The 19,467-nt window shown below is 48.6% G+C and overlaps 1 protein-coding gene across 6 annotated transcripts in view; it reads left to right on the top strand.

The window, feature by feature from the left end:
- TNIK (TRAF2 and NCK interacting kinase) overlaps positions 1-19,467 on the top strand; it is a 163,142-nt gene that overhangs the window by 25,676 nt on the left and 117,999 nt on the right. For all 6 annotated transcript variants that reach the window (XM_056358796.1, XM_056358792.1, XM_056358795.1 and 3 more), the window contains exon 2: positions 2,714-2,779. In XM_056358796.1, the coding sequence (XP_056214771.1) occupies positions 2,714-2,779 (66 nt within the window). The remainder of the gene's footprint in view (positions 1-2,713; positions 2,780-19,467) is intronic.

Genomic DNA, 19,467 nt, shown 5'->3' with positions numbered 1-19,467 from the left:
CCAGCAGCTATTAAGGTGCAAAGCTCTTGCCTATGCAGGAGCCAGTCCAGGAGAGGCCAGTGGAAAGCAGAATATTCCCCCCTCCCCTGCCCACCCCATCCTCTGCTGTGTATTGTCTGGAAGGGCCATTAACAACACATTACTGCTGGGCACTAGCAGTGGTAGCTGGGCAGAAGGGCTGTCCCTTTGCCTGCTGCCTCTGAAGAAGCGAGGCTGAGGAGGGCAGGAGGAGAGGTCAGCCCCTTTGCTGGCTGACAGTGCGTTGCCGGCGTTCCCGGCGCGTTGCCATGGCTGTGCTGAGATGGGGCTGCTTGTGCCAGCAGTCAGGGGAGAAGTGTCACTCAGCCTCGCGCTGCAAAATGCCCAGTTACCTTGGCGATGCTTCTGGAAAAATGTGGAGAGGAAATGGGACGGAGGGGGGAAGATGCAGCAGAGAAATTGCTGTGGAGCAGGAGCTGTGGGTGGTGGGAGCGGTGGGGAAAAGACCTCCCAGTGCATGAGGTGCTCTGGGCCACAGTGGGGTGGTGGCAGGCATGGGGCTGGCGGGTCTGCAACCAGGTGGTAGATGGTAAACCTGATGGAGCCATGCCACGTCTGACATTTGGACATGTGCAAGTGAGGTGACTTGGGATGGCAGGATGGGGTACTCTTTGATTGGCGTATTTGTGGAAAGATGTTGGAAAACACATTGCAAAAGGGTGTTATTTTTATCAGCAATGGCCAACTGCATCCCTGGATGTTTCTTCAAACCTTCTGGTCGTTTGTCCTAGGCACAGCTTGCTTCTGGTGAATATTCAAAAATAGATATACTTGTAGCACTGGAAAAGCCTCTTTCAGAGTTTCAGCACTGCAGAGAACAACCCTTAGGAAAGAAACTCAAAAAAATAAACAGCAGCTGCTGCCACGTTTCCCCCCATCCTTTCTCACCCAGTGTGGAAACCCGGTGTACCCCCCGTTCCCTTTCCCATCTGTTCGTGGCATTTCCCTGCCTAGTACCAAGGCAGTGAAGCCACAGGCTGTCCGAACCCGGCCGAGATGCTGCATGCTAGAAACCTGTTGTGCCACAGCTTCATGCGTGGTGCCCGAGTGTCCAGCTGAAGGTTAGCTGGGGTATGTTTGCATCAGGATAGATGTGTCCTCGGTGGTCTGGGAGCCTTCCCCAGCACAGCTTCCCTGCCCTTGGCTGCAGATGGTCCCACCGAAGGCTGAGCTGGGGGTCTCGCCCTCGGAGCTCCCCGGGGCTTCCCATGCTGCAGCCTGAGGAAGCTGTGGGTGTGATGGGAGAAACAGGCAGAAGTGGGATGTGGCATTTCTAAATGTGAGGGGTAATCAGAGGGTTCGCTGTGACTCTGCCATGGAGGTGTGCCGAACCCCGGCAGGTACGTGGCAGCGCATGTTCTTGGCTGGGTGGAAAGCTGCTTCGGTCACGTCGAGACTTGGATTAATTTACTTACGGCATTGCTAATATGCTGAACCTTGCTTCTCAGCTGCTCACAAAGACCCAGTGTTTGACTTTTGGATGCAGAGGTCATCTTGAGCTGATGTGGGCTTTGTAATGAATGAAATCTCTGTGTCTGTAATGTGGTGGTGGTTGTCCCTCTCCTGTCTCCCAAGGAGTGCTGCCGGCTGATCCTCCTTTGCATGTTAGAGCCGTTAATTGACCCGTCTGCATCCTCTCGGATCACAACTGGCAGTCCTTTGCTCACTGGAATGCCAGATTGTTTGATAGTTCAAATGACTCAAAATCCAGCAGGGGACGTTGGGTGGGCTGGGTGACTGCAGGGGTGCATAGACCCCCGAGATGCTGGGATGGCTGCATCCACCGGCTTCCAGGGGGCTTGCGCCATCCAAAACTGGAGCAATGAGTATAGGAGAAGGAGGAGGAGCGGAAGAGTACATATAAATAAAGCTCCTGGAAGGGGAAGACCCACCGAGAGGAGAAAATAGCAGCGCTGGTTTATTCTTTCTCCGCTCTCCCTCGTACCTCTCTGCTTGCATCATCTTTTGTCTGTGCCGGCGATGCTCTCCAGTTTCCGTGTGTGTGTGACTGCCCTTCCCCTAGCTGGGTGCAGACTGGGGGTCTGGGGACAGGTTTTGGTGCTTCCGTGCCACCTTCCAAATCATTGTGTCCTTGTGTGGCACTGCCCTACATCTGCTTGTCTCAGTTGACAAACCAGAATGTCAAGGGCCAGGATGCACCAAACCAAAAGTGACATTTAAGCCAAGTAATGCTAATGCTGCTGACCTTAGGAATAGAGCAGGAAAACCCTGGTTTGAGCCCCAAAATTGCATCCTGCCAGTTAGCTTGTTTTATTCCAAAACTGATGCATAACCCCCCCGCCCTGTTTTCATAGCAAATAATTGCTGTTGCATTTAAAACGTACACTGAGCATTCCAATTTCAAGCAGATGACTGTGAAATGGATCAGTGCTCGCTCAGAGGCACCAGCCTGGTATCTCCCAGCCCAGATGCTGGGGGTGGGCAGAGCTGTGCTGCCGGCAGTGCTGCAGCTGCCCGTGCCGGCATGGCTTGGCTGGGCTGCTGCTGGGGCGGTGCCGCGCGTCTGCTCATCGTCACTGCAATGCTGATCCCTGGGCTGCCTGAAAAAAATTAAAACACTCGGAATGTTTGTCAGTGAAATGTTGATCTGTCTTTGTTAAATGTATGTTTTTGCGGAAATGCGTAAATATGTATTTTCTTCCTTTTCTCCTAGGATCCCGCAGGAATCTTTGAACTGGTGGAGCTTGTTGGCAATGGTACCTATGGGCAAGTCTATAAGGTAAGGGCTCCACCTGAAGTTTGCCTTGGCAGTGTGTTGAACATGGAGCATCCCAGCACATCGTCTTGGCTAGGTTTGGCTTGTTTCAGCCCTGACAAGAAGCCTTGCTGAACTCTGGCTTTTTGGTCTTGCGTGCAAGTACTGTGTGGTGCACACAGCTCTTATAATAAGCAATTCATATTAGTTCTGAAACTGTCACTAAAAAATAAATCGCCTTTTTCTCTCCCCCCAGTTACTTTTTATTGATTATATGATGAAGAGGGAGTGAAAAGTCTGCGCTTTAATAGATAAATCTCGATCTCTTCTGAGAGCCGAGTTTACGGCTGCGATAGGCTGCCAAATGAGTTTGCTACAGTCTAGTGCTCTGCTCATGCACGGGCTGGCTGCCGCCCTTCCACCGGCACAAACCTGCTGCAGGATTAAAAACGCAACAGTCAATAGGCTTGCATTAAATTTCTATAAACATCTAAAAGCAGCTCTCCAGATGAATAGTGAGGGGACTGTGGAAAACATCATTTTAAACCCGTGCACTACTTTACAGGCATATTTAAAACTTCCCCCCTCTGCTAAATATACATCACCTGTTCCAAACACATCTTAGCTTGGGGGATTTCCAGAATTTGTCATCTTGGTGGGGTCTTTTTGTGGAGGATTCTTGTGGGGTTGGGGAGGGATTGAATTGTTTTGAAGTCTAGGCTTATCTGCACTTCGTATATGGTGGGGAGATATTTCTTGTCATGATAGCACAAGGAGTTTGCCAAATATTTCGGTCTCCTGGGAGACAGCAGCTCCCCTGGGCCCGGTTCTCCCAAAAACATCTGTATACACAGGCACAAGTTCTGTCTATACGTGTGCTCATGTATGTGTGCACACAGAGATCATGTTTGCCCATCATGCTCATGTTATCTTTTGACTATAAAAAAGAATGTATTCATGTGCTCTTACTCTGTCACTTTGGAGGCACAGTTCTTGCCTGTCATGTGGTAAGAGACAGCAAGCTGCCCCTGCTGAAGAGAAGAAGAGAAGGGTGCTTAAAAAGCTACCTGTCAGTAAATATTTGTTCTGGATTCTGGTTCCCCCATCCTGCTGCTGTAGGCTAATCCCGTCAGTATGAAGACAGAGGGACTGAAGTGAACTGAAGATGAACTGGAACTCCTGGAGTTTTGAATGTGTGAATTTTTGAACTGGAATGAATTTTAAAAAAAACCAAACAAAAGGGGGGGGGGGGGGAAGGGGAAACATCCCACGCCAAAACTGTTCTTATCAAGGTTATATTCCCGGGACCCTTCCCCTCTGAAGGGTTTTTCCACTGCACACTCCCCACCATGGGAGCTCCCTTCTGAACTGTTTTTCTTCTCAGCTGCTAAAATAATGGTAGAGGGTGACCTAATTTTAACTGGTGCATATTTCTAACAATCAGTGGAAACTATGCGCCTTTTAATGGCCTTTTGAAAGCGTCATGTTTTTGTGGAGAGCAGAAAAGGGAAATAAGCGAGCTGGTGCTGGCACTGCCGGTTGCAGGGCTCTGCTGATTTGGTTTCCTCTTGCTGTGTTTGATTCTTTTGGTGTGTCTGTGTTACCTCAAAGTGGGGGAAAAACCACCCAGAAACATCCAAGTGTCAGCTTTCCAGGAGGTGAACATATCTGGGTTGCCTTTTTATCCTGCTGTACAAGAAAAAAATCCTCCTCTTAACTATTTTTGAGTTGCTGGAGTAATCGGATTGTCCTTGGTGATTTACTTGGTACCGGTGCCAGGTGGGATGGCGATGGGGGTGGAGGGGGGAACGCTGCTCTCCAAACTGAATTAGTAAGTATTGAGGTATGAGTTCAGGCTAAGACTGGCTTCCGAGCTTCCTTAAACTAAAGTCTTGGACTAGCGCTCACCCTGTAAACAAAAGGGGACTTTGATATAAAGCATACATAACTGTTTATGGTGTCCCACCCTAAACTCAGCACGGAAATAAGATCCCTGTGATTTTTTTCCTCCAGATACCACTGCTGTATTTATTTCTTGCAGCAAAACACATGGATCAACTTTCAAGACATGTAGACCTTCTGGCTCCATTCTAAAACAGCCCTTAGAAGTGGTCCATGCCCGGGAGCAGCGTCCTGTGTAACTAGATGGTTGTTCCGCCACCACTTCAAACCCATCTCAGGTGGGGTTGAGGGCACCCCTCTGTTCTGGTGGTCCCCGAGGTACACCATTGCTGTCCTCTTAAAGGCTGTGTGTGCCTCTGGTTGTATTTTCAGATGTGGAGGGAATAATTCATTGTGGTGCCTGTGCTGGTGCTGTCTTCTTAGCCTGAGCTTTGCAGGTCCAGCCCCTTTGCTCTCAGCCAGGAGCAGTCACCTGGTGAGCATCACCTCTTCTTCGCATGGCTGGTCCCTCTCTGAAGCAAGAAGGGCAGCTTTCCCATTGGGGAGAGGCAGAAGTGAGATACTTCTTGCAGGCAGGGGAGAGTATCTTATGTTAGTGTGCTACAGGACTGCAGCCCTGATGTTTCCCCTGGAAAACCTGAGCTGGCAGCCAGCTCTAGCACTGCTGCATGGCCATATTTGTGTTGGAGACTACAGGTGTCCTGGTGGTAACTCACTAGCCTGCCCAGGACGTGGAGGGACACGTGCAAGGTGCAAACCTCCCATTGATCCCATGGGATAAAGTGCACAGTTACGCTGTTCTGATGACTGAACAATATTGCAGCCTGTGACAAGGTTGGGAGCCTGAGAAATGTCTGGTGGTACCACGGTAACGGGAGCCATCAGAGGTTCATGGAGCCCACCCTAGGATCTGCTCTGCTGGAGAGGCTGGGGAGCCCTTGCCACAGCACATGCCTTCTCCTTGCTTGTAGGAGAAAAGTATTGGCCAAGTCTCCCCTCTGCTGAAGCATGGGCACTGGGGTGAAGCTTGCTGTACAGGTTGCTTTGATCCTGCTTTCTGGGTCATGGTTTGAAGATCCCTTTCAGGTGGTACACAGTGCTTGTGTAAATCAAAGCCTTGTGCTCCAGAGGCAAAAGTAACTTGCTTGGATTGATCTCTGTATTTTCAAGTCGGGGCCTTTCTTTGCTCAGGACTGCAGGTTAAGACATCAGTTTGGTGCTTCCCAGCTCTGGCCATACCCCAGTGACACCTGAACACGGCAGGAGCCCTCAGCAGTGACCCGCTCTGCTTGCTGTCCTCTAACCCCAACCACAAGCTCTTTGCTTTAGGTAACTGTAGAGAGAATAATGTTCCTTGTTTGCCGCTTAACAATGTCTTGCGAATAGCTTGATTTTTATTTCAATGAGGGACCGCAGCGGTGATGGTTTATCTCTCTAATTGAATCAGAAGCTTTTCTTTATTTTTTAATAATCTTGCATCTAATGTTACGGATTGTAAACTGTTTTTGATAAAAGGCTGAGAGCCTGCTAGCTCCTGGGCCAGACATTGTTGCAGTAGTGTTGGGTTTTTTTGTCCTTGAATTGTCTTTTTTTTTTTTTTTTTTCCATTTAAGGCTTTTAAAGAAATGGCTAACAGGAGTATGATGAGTTGCACTGGGGGAATACAGCCATTACCTCACATTTTTAGCAGGTAGCTAGTGGCTGAATGCAAAAGTGTAAACACAAAAATCACTAAGACCCTTTAGAGCATTATCTAAAGTGTGAGGAAATGCTGCTTTTGTGTTCCAGAAAATTATTATTACTGCTTATCTCTACTTTGCATAAGAGAACAAGCAAAAAGTTCTTAGAATACTGTGTGTGCTTAGATTGCCTTGATAAATCTCAGCATCAGGGCCACAACTGCTGGCGCATCCAACACCAATAAATATGCAGGCTGAAAGTAAAAGGATACTAGGTTGTAAGTTACTCAGCAGTACCTTTCCAACAGATCTGTACAGAGCTGGGGGAAGACATGCAGTGGACTGCTTATTGTGCACTGAAAACGTTAAAAACCAAAGCAATCCTGCAGTAGTTTTAGACCTGCTTAGCCATGGGTGTTCGCACGCTGGCCCATGCACAGTGTTACCGAAGCAGGATTTTGATGCAAGCCTTAGCAATAGCAGAAAAAAAATAATCAGTAAATAGGTCAGATGGTAACTTTGCCTCTCTCATCTTTTATAGCTTTGCAGCTTTGAACAGGGTAATAAATGACAATGAGATTACATCCTTGTGTGCTTCTTCCCAACCATTCCAGGAGGACAGTGGTCATTAATGCCAAGTGCTGCTTTGCTTGGTGCCCCGGGGATGTGGCTCTCCATTTACAGCTTTAGCAAGGCTTTATTTTGCAAGGTACAGGATACAGTACTGTGGGCTAACTCCATAACTGCACAATAACTATTGATTGTTTAATTAGCTGGTAAATGCCATATAATCACTAAGCCATTAGGCAGCAGTATTCTGCGCTCTAATTTAGAGCGTGTGGGATCCACGAGCCACAAGTCTCACAGCTGTGGCTCCCCAGGGAGCTCCTCCATCATCATCACAGGATGGGACAGAGCAGGGGTCCCCCCTGGGAGCCCCCTCGGGGTGCCACCAGCCACCTCCTGGCAGGGCGCCTGGCCGCGGGCTGTCCCTGTTCCCTGCCAGCCCAGGTTAGGCAGCTGTTTGAAGAGGACATGGTTTTTGCAATTGCTCTTTGTTGCACTGTAGTGTCTGTCTGGGGTAAAATACATGGAGGGGGGAAAAAAGGAAGAAAGGCATCTCAAGGTCTTTTGTCAGGGTTTATGTATTTATTACCCAGCTAGCATTTGCCAGAAGCCAGGACTGATCCACCCTGGAGGCAAACCCCCTGGTTTGACCCAGTAGGTCAAGATTTTGAGGTGTGTGGGTATGACAGAGTGAATAAAACATTTGAAATTCAAGATCACCTGTTCTGGAGGGCTGGGAGCATCTGGAGAACTGCTGGGATGCTTTGGTCCTTGAGTCAAACCCCTGAGATGGTCCTGGGCACAAGCTTGTTCTCAGTAATGGTGTCCCGGAGCTTGCAGGTGCTGAATGAGGAGGGATAACTCATGTCCTGCTCTCCCGTGCGCTCCCCTGCACAGCAGCATCCTTGTGACACCCTTGAGCATCCCAGTGCCGCAGGCTGGTGGGCTAGCAGATGAATAAAGAAAAGCTTTTAGAAGAGCTTTTTCTGTCTGTCTTTTACTTTTTTTACTTTTTTTTTTTTTTTTTTTTTGAGGGGAGGTGTGAGAAAATAGCTAATCTGAGGTCTGTGCTGTGTTTAGCCTGCCTGAGGTCTGGCTCAGCCCGGCCGCTGCTGCTGAAGCGCTGGGCCCTTGCCTCAGCCCTGGTGAGAACAGAGGCTCTGCAGTTGCCTGGGTCGTTATTAGCAGTTCAGATAATTAGCCTGAGTCAAGAATGACATTAATTGTTTTTAATAATCAGTTGTTTTATTGTGCCTCTTTGTGAAAGGCTGATGGTCAATAGTTTGATAATTAATCACTGTTGCTTTTAGCCGTGTGGAAGAAGTTACCATGCTGCACGCAATTAATATTTCCTGGGGATTGTTGCTGTAAAGAATTAATCTTAGTTTACATACACAGCTTTTATAGCTGAAGATTGACTGCTGTGCCTTGCTCAAGAGACCAGGCTGAATGCATGCAAACCGCGTGTGCTGCCTGTGGAGCGGGTCATGCTGCTGGCCACCCCTGGTCCAAACACGTGTCCTGCAGCGGTGGCTGCTGTGTGGTGGTCCTGAGCGTGCCAAGGGCACCTGATGCTCATTTTCGTGGGCTGCCGAAGCAATTCCAGAGCTCCATATCTTGCAATCTAAACCAACAGCTCTAACCCTAGACAGCCAGCTATTGCATTTGAAGGCACGTTGTAAGCGTTTCCCTTTTTGCAACTTCTTGATGTTCATAAAGTGAACGGTGGTGTCATGAGGTTGGATGTGACTTGAGCCAGATAAGTTCTTCAAGCATTGTATCCTCAGCTTTGGGTCCTTCTTGTCTTCAGCCTCTTCAGAGCTTGCTTTTGCTGCATGACAGGGCAGGCTGAGTGTAACCGCATGTATATGTATGCATATAGCCATCCCTCATCATGGTCTGACAATTGCTGAAGCCGAGGCAAACCCATGAGGGGCTGGTCCTTTCTGATCTGAGGAGTTGCATGGCTTTCCCTGTGATTTGGTGCTGCGCTAAGAGGCAGTTCCATAGGGCTGAGACAGGGAGGCACTTTGCCTCTGGCCCACTGGGGCAGCAGAGCAGGGAACCAGCGCTGAGCTGAGCCTTGTCCAGGGCTGCTCTTTCTGCTGGGGTGCTTTGGTGGTGGCTGGGACTGCTCCCATCCATGTCCAGATACGGGCCCGCGTGGGCAGGCACCAGCTGCTTGGCATCTTCAAGGTCGCATAAGGGCCGTGGAAGTGTCAATGGATTTATGAGACTTAAAAGCTGCTTTATAATCCTTCCGTATTACAAGCACAGTATTAAATATTAAGCCGTTGTTTCCGCTGGGATGGCTCCCTGTGCTGGCAGAGAGGCCAGCAGTGCTGCTGTGTGAGGATGCTCGCTGGGGCGGGGGTCTCTCCTGCTCCCGTAGGCACCGGCTCCCGGGTGGTGCTGGGCTTTTATCAGCTCTTGCTGGGTCGCGGGAAGGGGCTGGCCTGCCATCCCAGTATGCAATAACGCGTGCTTGCATTATCAGAAGGAAAACGGGTGACCTCAATTTATCAGCTTCCCTGCGACGTTTCTCTAGAAGAGAAGGTCCTTTCCTTGCTGACTCAAATGGGGTGTGTACGTTTCCGAAACGGGGACTTGTTTTTGCCATGCAGGCAAGGAAATCTTGACTGGAAAATGCTTAAAATGATGTTTTACTTACTTTTTTTTGTTTTTTTTTTTTGTTTTTTTTTTTTTTTTAAAAAAAAAGGAAAAAAGGAAGGGGGGGGGGGGGGGGGGAGAGGAAAAGCTTTGTTACCAGAGCAACTGGTACATCTTGTGCTGCTTCATTTCTCTGAAACACAGAGAGCCCTCAGCCCTCCCTCCCTCCCCCCAAGAAACCAGCCCCCACACGCCTACGCACCAATATGTCACATTAACTTTGCTGCTTTCTGAATAATATAAGGGAAAGGTGCTTTTTACGTTTCAGTCCTATAGAATGCAGGTTACAAAAGGTGATTTAAAATGATCCTGTATTACCTCTCTTTTAAGCTTTATTCTTTTTCCACCCCTCTGGATTTTGTGATGGGAAAGGGCAGGGTGAAGGTCGGGAGCAGACCGATGCATCTGTGAAGTGACATTTGCCCACTCTCCCTTGCATTGCTGGATGCTCTGCTTCTGTAAATACTGCGCAAAAAACATATCTGCAATGGCATGGGGGGAAAAATGCTACCTTTGATGATGCGAAGTAAAGCCGGTGGTGTGCTAGAAAGCATGGGGAAGTGGTGTTGGGTCTTGCAGCACTGGTGGTGTGGGTGCCAGGCGTGGATAGGAATAGAAGGGAGAGCCTTCCACTTGACTTGTGGGGATTAGAAGATGCTCTGTGCGAGCACCTGCTCTGCACAGGGTGTGAGCAAGCACCATGTCCAGTACCACCTTCTGTCCCTTAGGAGTGACTGGACTGGGAACTCAGACCTGTCTTTTCTCAGGTCTTCTGTGAGGACATTTAAACCAATTCACTGGTTGGCTCGGTAGCCCCAGTATCCGTAGGTTTCATGGTTGTGGACCAGCGCTGCTGTATGGGTGGCTGTGCAAGCAGAGCCACAGCGGAATGGTCTGGTAAGGCAAAGATGAGGGCAGACATACCTGTCTGTGTCTGAGACGACTCGCTGCCCAGATGTCTCGAGCACCCCAGGAGGAATTGGTCCACGTGAGTTGTCAGGCTGGTCTGTGCTTGTGCAGCCACTCTTGAGGTTGCTCCGAGTCCCTTGTTTTGGCCAGGCTCTTTGGGGCAGTTCCTGGTGAGGTGCTTGGGCACCCAGCTCCCATCTGCATTGCTGAACCTGGGAGGTGGGGCTGCGGGGGGAGCTGCTTAGGAAAGGGCCAGCTTTCAGAATCGGGGTTATTGCGTGTGGGAGCGTCACTTTCCCTTTCAGGAGGTGCAGCTTCTCATCCCACTGAAGCTTTCATTGCTCACTGTAGTACCTTACAGTAGCATGTAGTATGTTATGAGGCTGAGGTATGGGTGCTGTAAGGCCTGGGTGGGTTACAAAGAACATTTACTGTTAGAGTATGTTGGTCTAATAGCAGCCTTGGGCTACAGGGCAACAGGTGAGGAGCATCCTGCTCTTAAGTAGAAGCTGGTACCTGCTGGTTTTTGTTGTTATTAACTTGTTTATGGTATTTAAGGAGTATAGACTTAATCTAGTGAATGGGAGCCTAGTGCAGTGTACAGGCAACCTAGGGCCAAGTCCTTGCTGCTGTGAACTTGTCAGGTCACCTTTGCTAAATGTCTCCTCTCTTCTCCCCTGTCCCTGTCCTCATCCTTCTCCCCGTAAAATCAGAAGCCGGGTGACACCCAGATACCTGGGGAGATGGGGCTGGCCAGAGCTGGGAGCTGCTTGGTGGTACCAGCACTGGGAAGCCATCTATGAGGAGACGGTGTGCTAGGTGCCCCAGCACCAGCGTTTTGAAAACAAAGGCTTGGGGGTGAGGCTGGTTCCCAGAGGAGCCCAGCACAGCAGCTGTTAGTAGGTCAGCTGAGCAAAACAGTCTAAAGAAGTATGGAAAAGTAGGTTTTGGAGCTGGGAGGCATTTTGTTCTTCCCAGCTCTGAAGGTGCCACTCTCAGCTAAGGCAGGAGAGGACTTTTTGGAAAGTTTAGAGGAGGGGATGGGAGGAGCAGTAGCCTGTAAAGCTTAGTCCATTGAGGCATTCACAGATGCTGAAGTGTTTGTCTTCAGAGATGTTTCTTGCTTGTCATTTTTTTACATTTTTCCAAATCTTGATGCAGCCTGACTTGCGGCCGACCCTGAAGACTTGAAGGCAAGCAATGCCTATGGGGAGCCAGCTGGAGCTCTGCATCTTCCCCTGATTACGCTTTGAAGGCTTGCTGCAGAGAGAAGTGTCTCTCTTGAAATTTGCAGTTTATTCTTAGGTTTACCTGGGAAGCCCTTTACACTAATTACCTAAAGATGGAAAGTGCCAAGCAAACACAGCCTGCTTCCAAATGTTGTGGGATTTTTCCTCCCCTCTCATAAGAATGGCAGATTGGCATAATTTTTTTTTGTTTACGTCTTTAAATTTTTTTGTGCATTTAGGTCTCTAAATTCTTGCATTTGAATGTGCTCATGGAAGTGTGTGACTAAGAGCCCAGCTCCATCCCCATGTCCCCACCGTGCTGTGCTTGTCACCCAGCCCCTGTCTCCCTGGGCTCCCTGCGTAGGTGGCTGAGAAGGAGGTCACTTTAGGGCTCCAGGCAGCGCTGTGACCAGCTGGCAGGGACGTGGGGAGCCTGAGCCTTCGTTAGCACGAGCTGTGGCGATTCAGCCCAGGGAGTCCTGTGTGGCACCAGGTGCAAGGCCAGGTGCTGTGGCCACCCCTCTCCCTGTGCCCCAGTGGGGATGCGGGGCTCAGTGCTTGCCCGTGGGTGTGGAGCATCCCTGCCTGTGTGCTCGGTGCTGCACAGCCCGGGGCACCCTGCTCCCTGCCAGTGGTCACCTGCCGCTGGGCTCGGCTGGGCAATAGACCTGTGTGCTGATGTCCCAAGCATTATTTGTATTCTTAGGCTTCTTCCTCCAAGATATCTTGCTCTCCACTGGAGCAGGGCAGTGCTTTTAAAGAAGTGTTGGTAAATGCTCCTTCACGTGTTGCCTTAGTTTTCCCAGCAGAAAGGGTGAGAAGCATGGGGTGCACCCAGGAGACTCAGCTGTGGCCCGCAGGTCTGCAGGAGGATGAGAAATCTAGGTGTTGGGTTGGGGCTGGTGGTCCTTCTCTTGGTGTGACTCTCTGCTTGAGCGTGGCGGTTGGACTCGGAGGGGCTGTAGGAACCCCCTGGGTTGTTGGGTTACATCAGTAGCGTGGCTCGAGGGTTTCATCAAGGGACCACAGCAGCACTGGCAGCAGGAGCACCCTGCAGCGGGAGGGATGCTGCTCTGCCCTGGTTTCCGCTGTTTTATGGGGGTGCTTGCAACCTGTGGCAGTAACTTTCCAAAATGAATAACCTTCTGCAGGTCTTTGTAATAATTTTATTATTATTATTTTATTGTTGTTGTTACTGCTACTGTTTTGGTTTGGTGTTTTTTTTTTTTAATCCACTGTGAAGATGGCAAATGATGCTTGAAACGACCTGAGCATACAGGTGCAAAGAGGGACAGGGAGGTAATTCAGCCCAATGTGTTTAAACGTGGGAATGGTGAAGGGGAGGGAGTTGCATGAAGGACAGATTTGGATTTCAGATGTCCATAGTTAATTTTGCAAAGCTGCCCACAAGCCCTGTCTGGAGGCTGTGCGTGCTTTGTTAGCGCTCCACAGGCACTAAAGATCAAGAGGCAGAAGCACCTTACCTGGGCAAGGCCCATTAGCGCAGCATGCGTCTGCCGCTGGAGATGATGCTTCACCTCGGCTGCAGGGAACAGGGGATGCACTGTGCTCCTGTCTGATTGCATTTCAGCGGCAGTTGCCTTAGCTTAATGTAACTTTTTTTTTTCCCCACCTAGTGCTGGGTTGGGATATTTTTTCAGTAAGTATAGGTATTGAGTTCCAAATAAATAGTGTTACTTCGTTACTGTTCTGCTCCCTCAAGGAATAGTTATTAACAGGGTCAGTGTGAATAAATGTATTTTATGTTTGTCTGCATGGTATCTAGATCAAATGAGATCAGGCTTGTACAGTAAAAAACAGCTGCATTAAAAAAAAACAACAAAAACTCACGGATGCCTCCTTATTAGTTAAAGGTGTGATTTGTTCCTCACAGGTTGGCATTGTGGTTTTTTGAAATAACTGTTGTTATGGAACTTCAGGGTAGTTCCTCCATCTGGGCAGGCAATTCCTGGTGGGGGCCCGGATGGGATGGGATGGGAGCCTCTGCTTCTGAGCTCTCATCTGAGCTCCTCCTGCAGAAACCCTGTTGTAATGGTAAGTAGTGGTCGATGTGCCAGGCAGAGGGTTGGAAATGAAAGCTTGGAGCTTGTTCCAAGGCCTCTCCTTCTCTCTGTCCATTTATCCTGGATTTTCCCGGTGTGGGTGTAACAGCCAGGGCACTGGGCTGGTAGGGCTGCATGCCAGCCCTTGGGTCAGCATCTTGTGTGGCAGTGCTGGTTTGCATTTTAAAAAAGCTCAAACTTTTAGGTGGCTGTGGCTGAGGAAAGGTTGAACACGCCAACCTCAATGACAAAAAAGCCCAAGTTTAAGCAGATTTTTCTTTTAAGCTTCTTTCTTTTAAACTCCACATGACAGATCTGTCCCTGCAGAGCCAGGACTGAGGCATGGCCGCGGTGAGCAGTACTGCACTTACCCCTACTGTGAATTAAGCTGGAGCAGAAAGAAAAGCAAGTCACTGCAACAGGACATTCATGGGAGCAGTCCCATTTTTCCTGAATTGCTCAGGCTTCTGGCTGTGTTTTCTGACACCTGTATATCCCCGTTCAGACTTACTAGTTTTAATCCTAGTATTTCACCACTTCTCTGTGGCAAAGAAAAAATCCCTACGAAGTGCTGAGCAGCTGGTGCCATCCCTGGGCTCCAGCACCAGCATCCCTGGGCTCCAGCACACTGCTGAGGCCAGAGCTGAGGCCCAGCAAGCCAAGGAGATGTATTGGGAGAGACCATCATCTCTTCTGCCAGAGTCTCTGGGGCCAGCCCCACATTGGCAGTGGTGGGATGCAGACAGGGAGCCATTTCATCTTTCCAGTCCTTCCAACTTTCTCTCTCTCTTTTTTTTTTTTTTTTTTTCCTCCCTGCTTTGCATTCCCTCTTGAAAAGATGGGATGTTTCTGCTCCGGCACATCTTTCAGTTGATAAGTCTTTATGCTAATACTTTCCTTGGTGTTGCAATTTGTCCCTGAGCAAAACCATGAGTTGGGAATACGATGCCTCATTGAGTATATTACTTGAGCATTCAGAAGTCTCCAGCCAACCTCCCTCCTCCCTGGTGCATAAAAACCTGTTTAGAGTTTGGAGCTCTTTCAGACAACATGGAAGGCTGGAAATGCATCTTTGTGTTTTACAGAAGTAGAAATTCACATGTAAGCAGCTATCAGGACTTAGGAAAAATTGCAAATACCACTGGACTTGCCATTAGTTTCTTGTTTTGTTAGAGCAATTATGGTTATAGCAGAAGTGAGCAGCACTGCTGGTACGCAGTGGAAATGCCTTTGTGTTCCTGTGCTTCAGACATTTTCTCTTTCACACTTTAATTCAGCAGGTCCAGGATGGAGGCCAAAGCTTTTCTTCTCTACGTAGCTAATGGAAAGACAGCCAATTCAGCAGAATTTTTGTAAATAGCCTGTTCCAGATCAATTGCGAATTGTGTATCTGAATGCCAATAGGACTAACTTGCGGAGTAGTTTGCAAAAGAAAATGGAAATTTGTGTTAGAGGAGCAGGCACCTGAAATGCAATGTAAAATTGCATTTTTGGACTTTGCAAAAATAATGTTTGCTGTAGTCCTAAAAATGCCCAAAATGCAGAAAAGTCTTTATTCCTATTTCCAAAGGGCAGCATCCTTTTGTTGGGATGAGCCCTCCCAGTTGGGGTGAGTCCTCCCAGACACAGAGAAAACACTCAGTATCTGCTTAAAATCCTACAGCAGCCAAGTAATGAGCTCAAATGGCTGCTGAAAGAGCTCCTCTGCTATTTTTCATGTTTTTTCAATTGACCAAGAACAGCATCTGTTGGGATAGAAGAGCCCTGGCAGTGGTTTGGGGTACTCTGCCTTCAGCATCTGCACAGTTGGGGTTTGGGGGGTTGTGGCTACCACAGGGGAGCTGCTCGGCCAGGCTGTGGTCTGGGGCGTGCCCACCCCCATGGCAGTGACCACTGCCCACAGGGTTCAGCCCTCATGGGAACGGTTGGATTTGAGGTTTGTTGACTGTCTAGCCTTTAAAAGCAGGCATGGATGGGACGGATTGTTCCTTCACGCTGGCTTCACCCTGTAACTCCTTGGACCATAAATGGATTTGCATGTGTGCTGCTGTGCTGCGGTGCCGGATTGTGCCGGGCACGGGAGATTCCGGTTACAGCTCTCTGCTCGAGGAAGGGCACTGGGGGCAGGGAGAGGCTGGCTGTTGAGCTGCCTGCGTGCGTCTTTGGCCTGGGTTGACTTGGGCTCTGTGAATCGTTTGCATTTAGCTTTGCCGCAAAGAATGCACGGCAAGTTTGTTCGCCCAGGGTTGCACCTCCAGCTTGCAGCCTTTTTCTCCCTGATGGCTAGCTTGGGGTTTTGGTTTGGTGTTATTTTTTTATTTGGTTTGGTTTGGGGGTTTTTTTGCATTTGCCTGTGTTAGCTGAAGCTTGGCACAGCCAAGGAAAACTGGTGCCTTCCCCATGCTGTTCTGCAGCAGAGGCTTGTATGCAGAGTGGTGCCAGCAGCCGACAAGGGCATGTAGCAAGGGACATGGGTTAGCCAAAGGGCTGACGGTAAGAGCACAATTTTGGGCTAGCCCACGTGCTGTAGATCAGCCTTCTTCCAGTCTGGCGCCTTTCTTCTAGAAAAAGCCCTAAAACCATCATAGAGTTGTGTTTGAAGAGGGCTCAGCGTGTCACCACGTTGGATTTAAATACAGTGGGGGAAGAGGCAGCGTGTGGCCCCGTCCCTCGTGCTGGCATGTGCCCACGGGTGAGGGTCTAAGAAGCCCCTGCCAGGCTGCAAGGGCAGCCCACGTCCCTGGGGAGGGGATGCGGCTCCCAGCATAGCTACGCCAGCGTGTACCATAGCCTCTGCTAATTACTGTCTTCAGCCCTACTCCGATAGTAGGGAATATCGCTTGGGTTGCGTGAGCCCGCAGGTGAGTTGGCATGGGGAGAAATCCAATGATGGGCAAGAGCAAATGCTCTTGAAAGCTCCAGTGTACACTTGGAGTGTTGGGGTTTTTTTTTCCCCCCTTATTGGTGACCATTCACAACCTATTTGGAAAGGCACTCAAGAAGAAATAAGCTAATTACCTAATTTAATAAAAGATGTGAGAGTAGCGGTGTAAGCATGCCGGCAGTGTGGAGGAGCTGGGGCTGCAGAACGTGACTTGTCTTGTGCGGCAGAGATTAATCACGTCAACTCCTGGGAGATGCATCTGCTAGAAAGGTGGCTGTGTTGGATGCACTGTTCATATTGTTGAAATTAGGCGGTGTACAAGAACTAATAAAAACAGAAGAAAAGATTTCTAGCAGAAGGGATCAATAACTTGAAAGCATTTTAATTCAAAATTAGAAAAATGAGAACAGTTATAGGCAAGGAGAGTGTATTAATAAAGGAAAGCGAGTATTTGTTACTGCTGTTGTGAAATGAGATAATTTAAAAGAAATGCTCTAAGTGCCTTTTGTCATAGTTAATGCCTTTTGTTACATTTCCAAGCAAAATGGAGCCTGTGACTTTCAATTTCAGGGTTCTCAGATGATCAAAATACCATGGGGCAGTCTGATCATCTCATACTTTACTGGAATGAGGTCATCAATAACTTCTGTCTGGGTGTGATTTACACAGTTGTCAGTGTCTGAATTGCCATAATATGTCTCTGCCTGGGAAGAATGCTGCATTTGGGGGGGGGGGGGAACAAACCAAAACACAAAGCAGGAGCTCTCTGGGTAGCTGGTTCATTGCTAATAATGGGTACAGAAAACTGATCGCTTGCGATCCATTCAAATAGAAAGCCTCTAAAGCTGGAGCATGGAAGCTGTTACAAGGTCAAGCAGTGACCTTTAAGGAGAAAGAGGTGGTGAGTACTGTCAGCTGCAGATAACACATCTGCAGCATCATGAAAAGGACATCTGAAATTATGATTAAAAGGTGCTTTGCACTCGTACAGAGATGGGGAGGGGAGAAGAGAAGATAGAGGCAAAATCAGAAAAAAAGAGGATTAGCTTTTTGTGGGTGACAAGTGATAGCTCTGGCCAGGGAGAGATTTAAGCAGCAAAGTACTTAGTAACCTGGGGAATTATCAGAGGTTTCTGCAGCTGCTTCCAGCTGATGGTCTTCAACAGTCCAAAATTCTTTGTGTTTGAACCTCTCTCTTACCCCATGGCTATGCGTGTACATGCACGTGCAAAATCTGGTCTGCAGCCCCATGTGTCAGGCTGTGAATCTGAAAACCAGAGGCCCTGGCTATCCACACTTGCAGAAATCTGCCTTAATTTTGGATTCCTTGGTTTACCTTGAGGCAAAAAGGGACCTGACCTGCAGCTGTGCCAGTAGACCTTTCTTTGGTTAACATGTGCAGCAGGTCAGGGAGCAGAGAGCTTCTGAAAATGGAGTCCTTGTGTCTTGGCAAGTGTTTTCAAGTTTCTGCTTTGATAAATGGGGCTAGGAAGCTTTGCTGAAGGTTCTGCAAGAAAAGCTGGATCTCTTGACTGATGGGTATCTTAATATGTTGAAGAGGGTGAATAGTGTAAGTTTTGTCCATCCAACCATGCTGAGAAACCCCAATCTGTGAGAATAGGTTTGGCTACAACGTCTCCAAGTAGAAGGACTTGACCCTTTATAACTGTGGCAGTGGCCCAACTTGGTGATCCCGAAGGAAAACACCTCCACTGAAGCAGAACAAGCAATGTCCAAGGGGTCTAATGTGCTTTTGCTCCACTTTGGGACCACAGCCAAACAAAACCTATGGGCTTTTCCTTCAAATCGGACCCCTTGATGCAAATCTCGTTCTTGCAAAAACCTCCAGAAAGTTTGGAATTTATTCCATAGTGGAAGAAAAATGTGTTTGCAAGTCTCAAGCATTTTGGGGAACCTGTAGTGGTGTCCTGGGGTCAGCAGTACCCAGGACCACGTCTCTGCTTGCTTCCTTGGTGGCGAGATGCTTGCTGACGCTCAGTTCATCAGGTCCATAAATACCCAGGCATCTGGGAGACCTTACTGGTGTCTGGTCCGTAGCTGACCTTTCGTTTTGCTAGCAGAAAGCTAAGATTAACCTTGAGCTCAGCAGACTATGGTGAAGATTCCACACCCATGCTATAGGATAAAAATAGACACACAAACTGGAAAGGGAGAGTATCGTATCTGTTAAAGATCATCTACGTGCTATTAATGTACCAGCATCCAGGCCTCACCCTGAGCTTGTGGAAGCTTTACCTGCATAAGAAATTTGCGTATGAACTCAAACAACTTCCCAGGTATGTACCCTTCTTGTACTGTACGTGGACCTTGACTTCTGCATTTTCTCATCTGCCCCAGCAAGTCTTATCAAAGGAGTGTAGTGTTTAATTTGAGGCAAGCATCAGAAGAATAAATGACTAGGGTTTTCACTAGTCCGGCACAAAATTCTTTCCGCATTTCTTGGCGCTTAGTTATTAATGAGGCATTTGTTCTGTTTGCTTAAAAACCTCCCAGCAGCTAGCACACGTGCGCTATGCAAATTATTTGTGGTCTGGTTAAATACTGTTTTTCTAGGAAGGGGAATAACTGAAATTAGTAGAGGAAAAATAACTAACATTAACCCTCTGTAGGCTGTTCCCTCGTTAATTATTTTGGTTACTCGGCTCTTGTGGAACTGAGCATGCCGCTGTCATTAACAGCCATTTGGGACCGTGGCTTGAATAGTCACGTACCCCTGAGTGCTTACTTTGGGTGGCAGTGGTCCAGAAAACTGCCAGCATCCTAATTAACACACTTTTTCAATGGACAA

The sequence above is a fragment of the Falco biarmicus genome, chromosome 13 (assembly GCF_023638135.1).
Source record: "Falco biarmicus isolate bFalBia1 chromosome 13, bFalBia1.pri, whole genome shotgun sequence".
In the NCBI taxonomy this organism is placed as follows: domain Eukaryota; kingdom Metazoa; phylum Chordata; class Aves; order Falconiformes; family Falconidae; genus Falco; species Falco biarmicus.
This window is presented reverse-complemented; position numbering and strand designations above follow the sequence as displayed.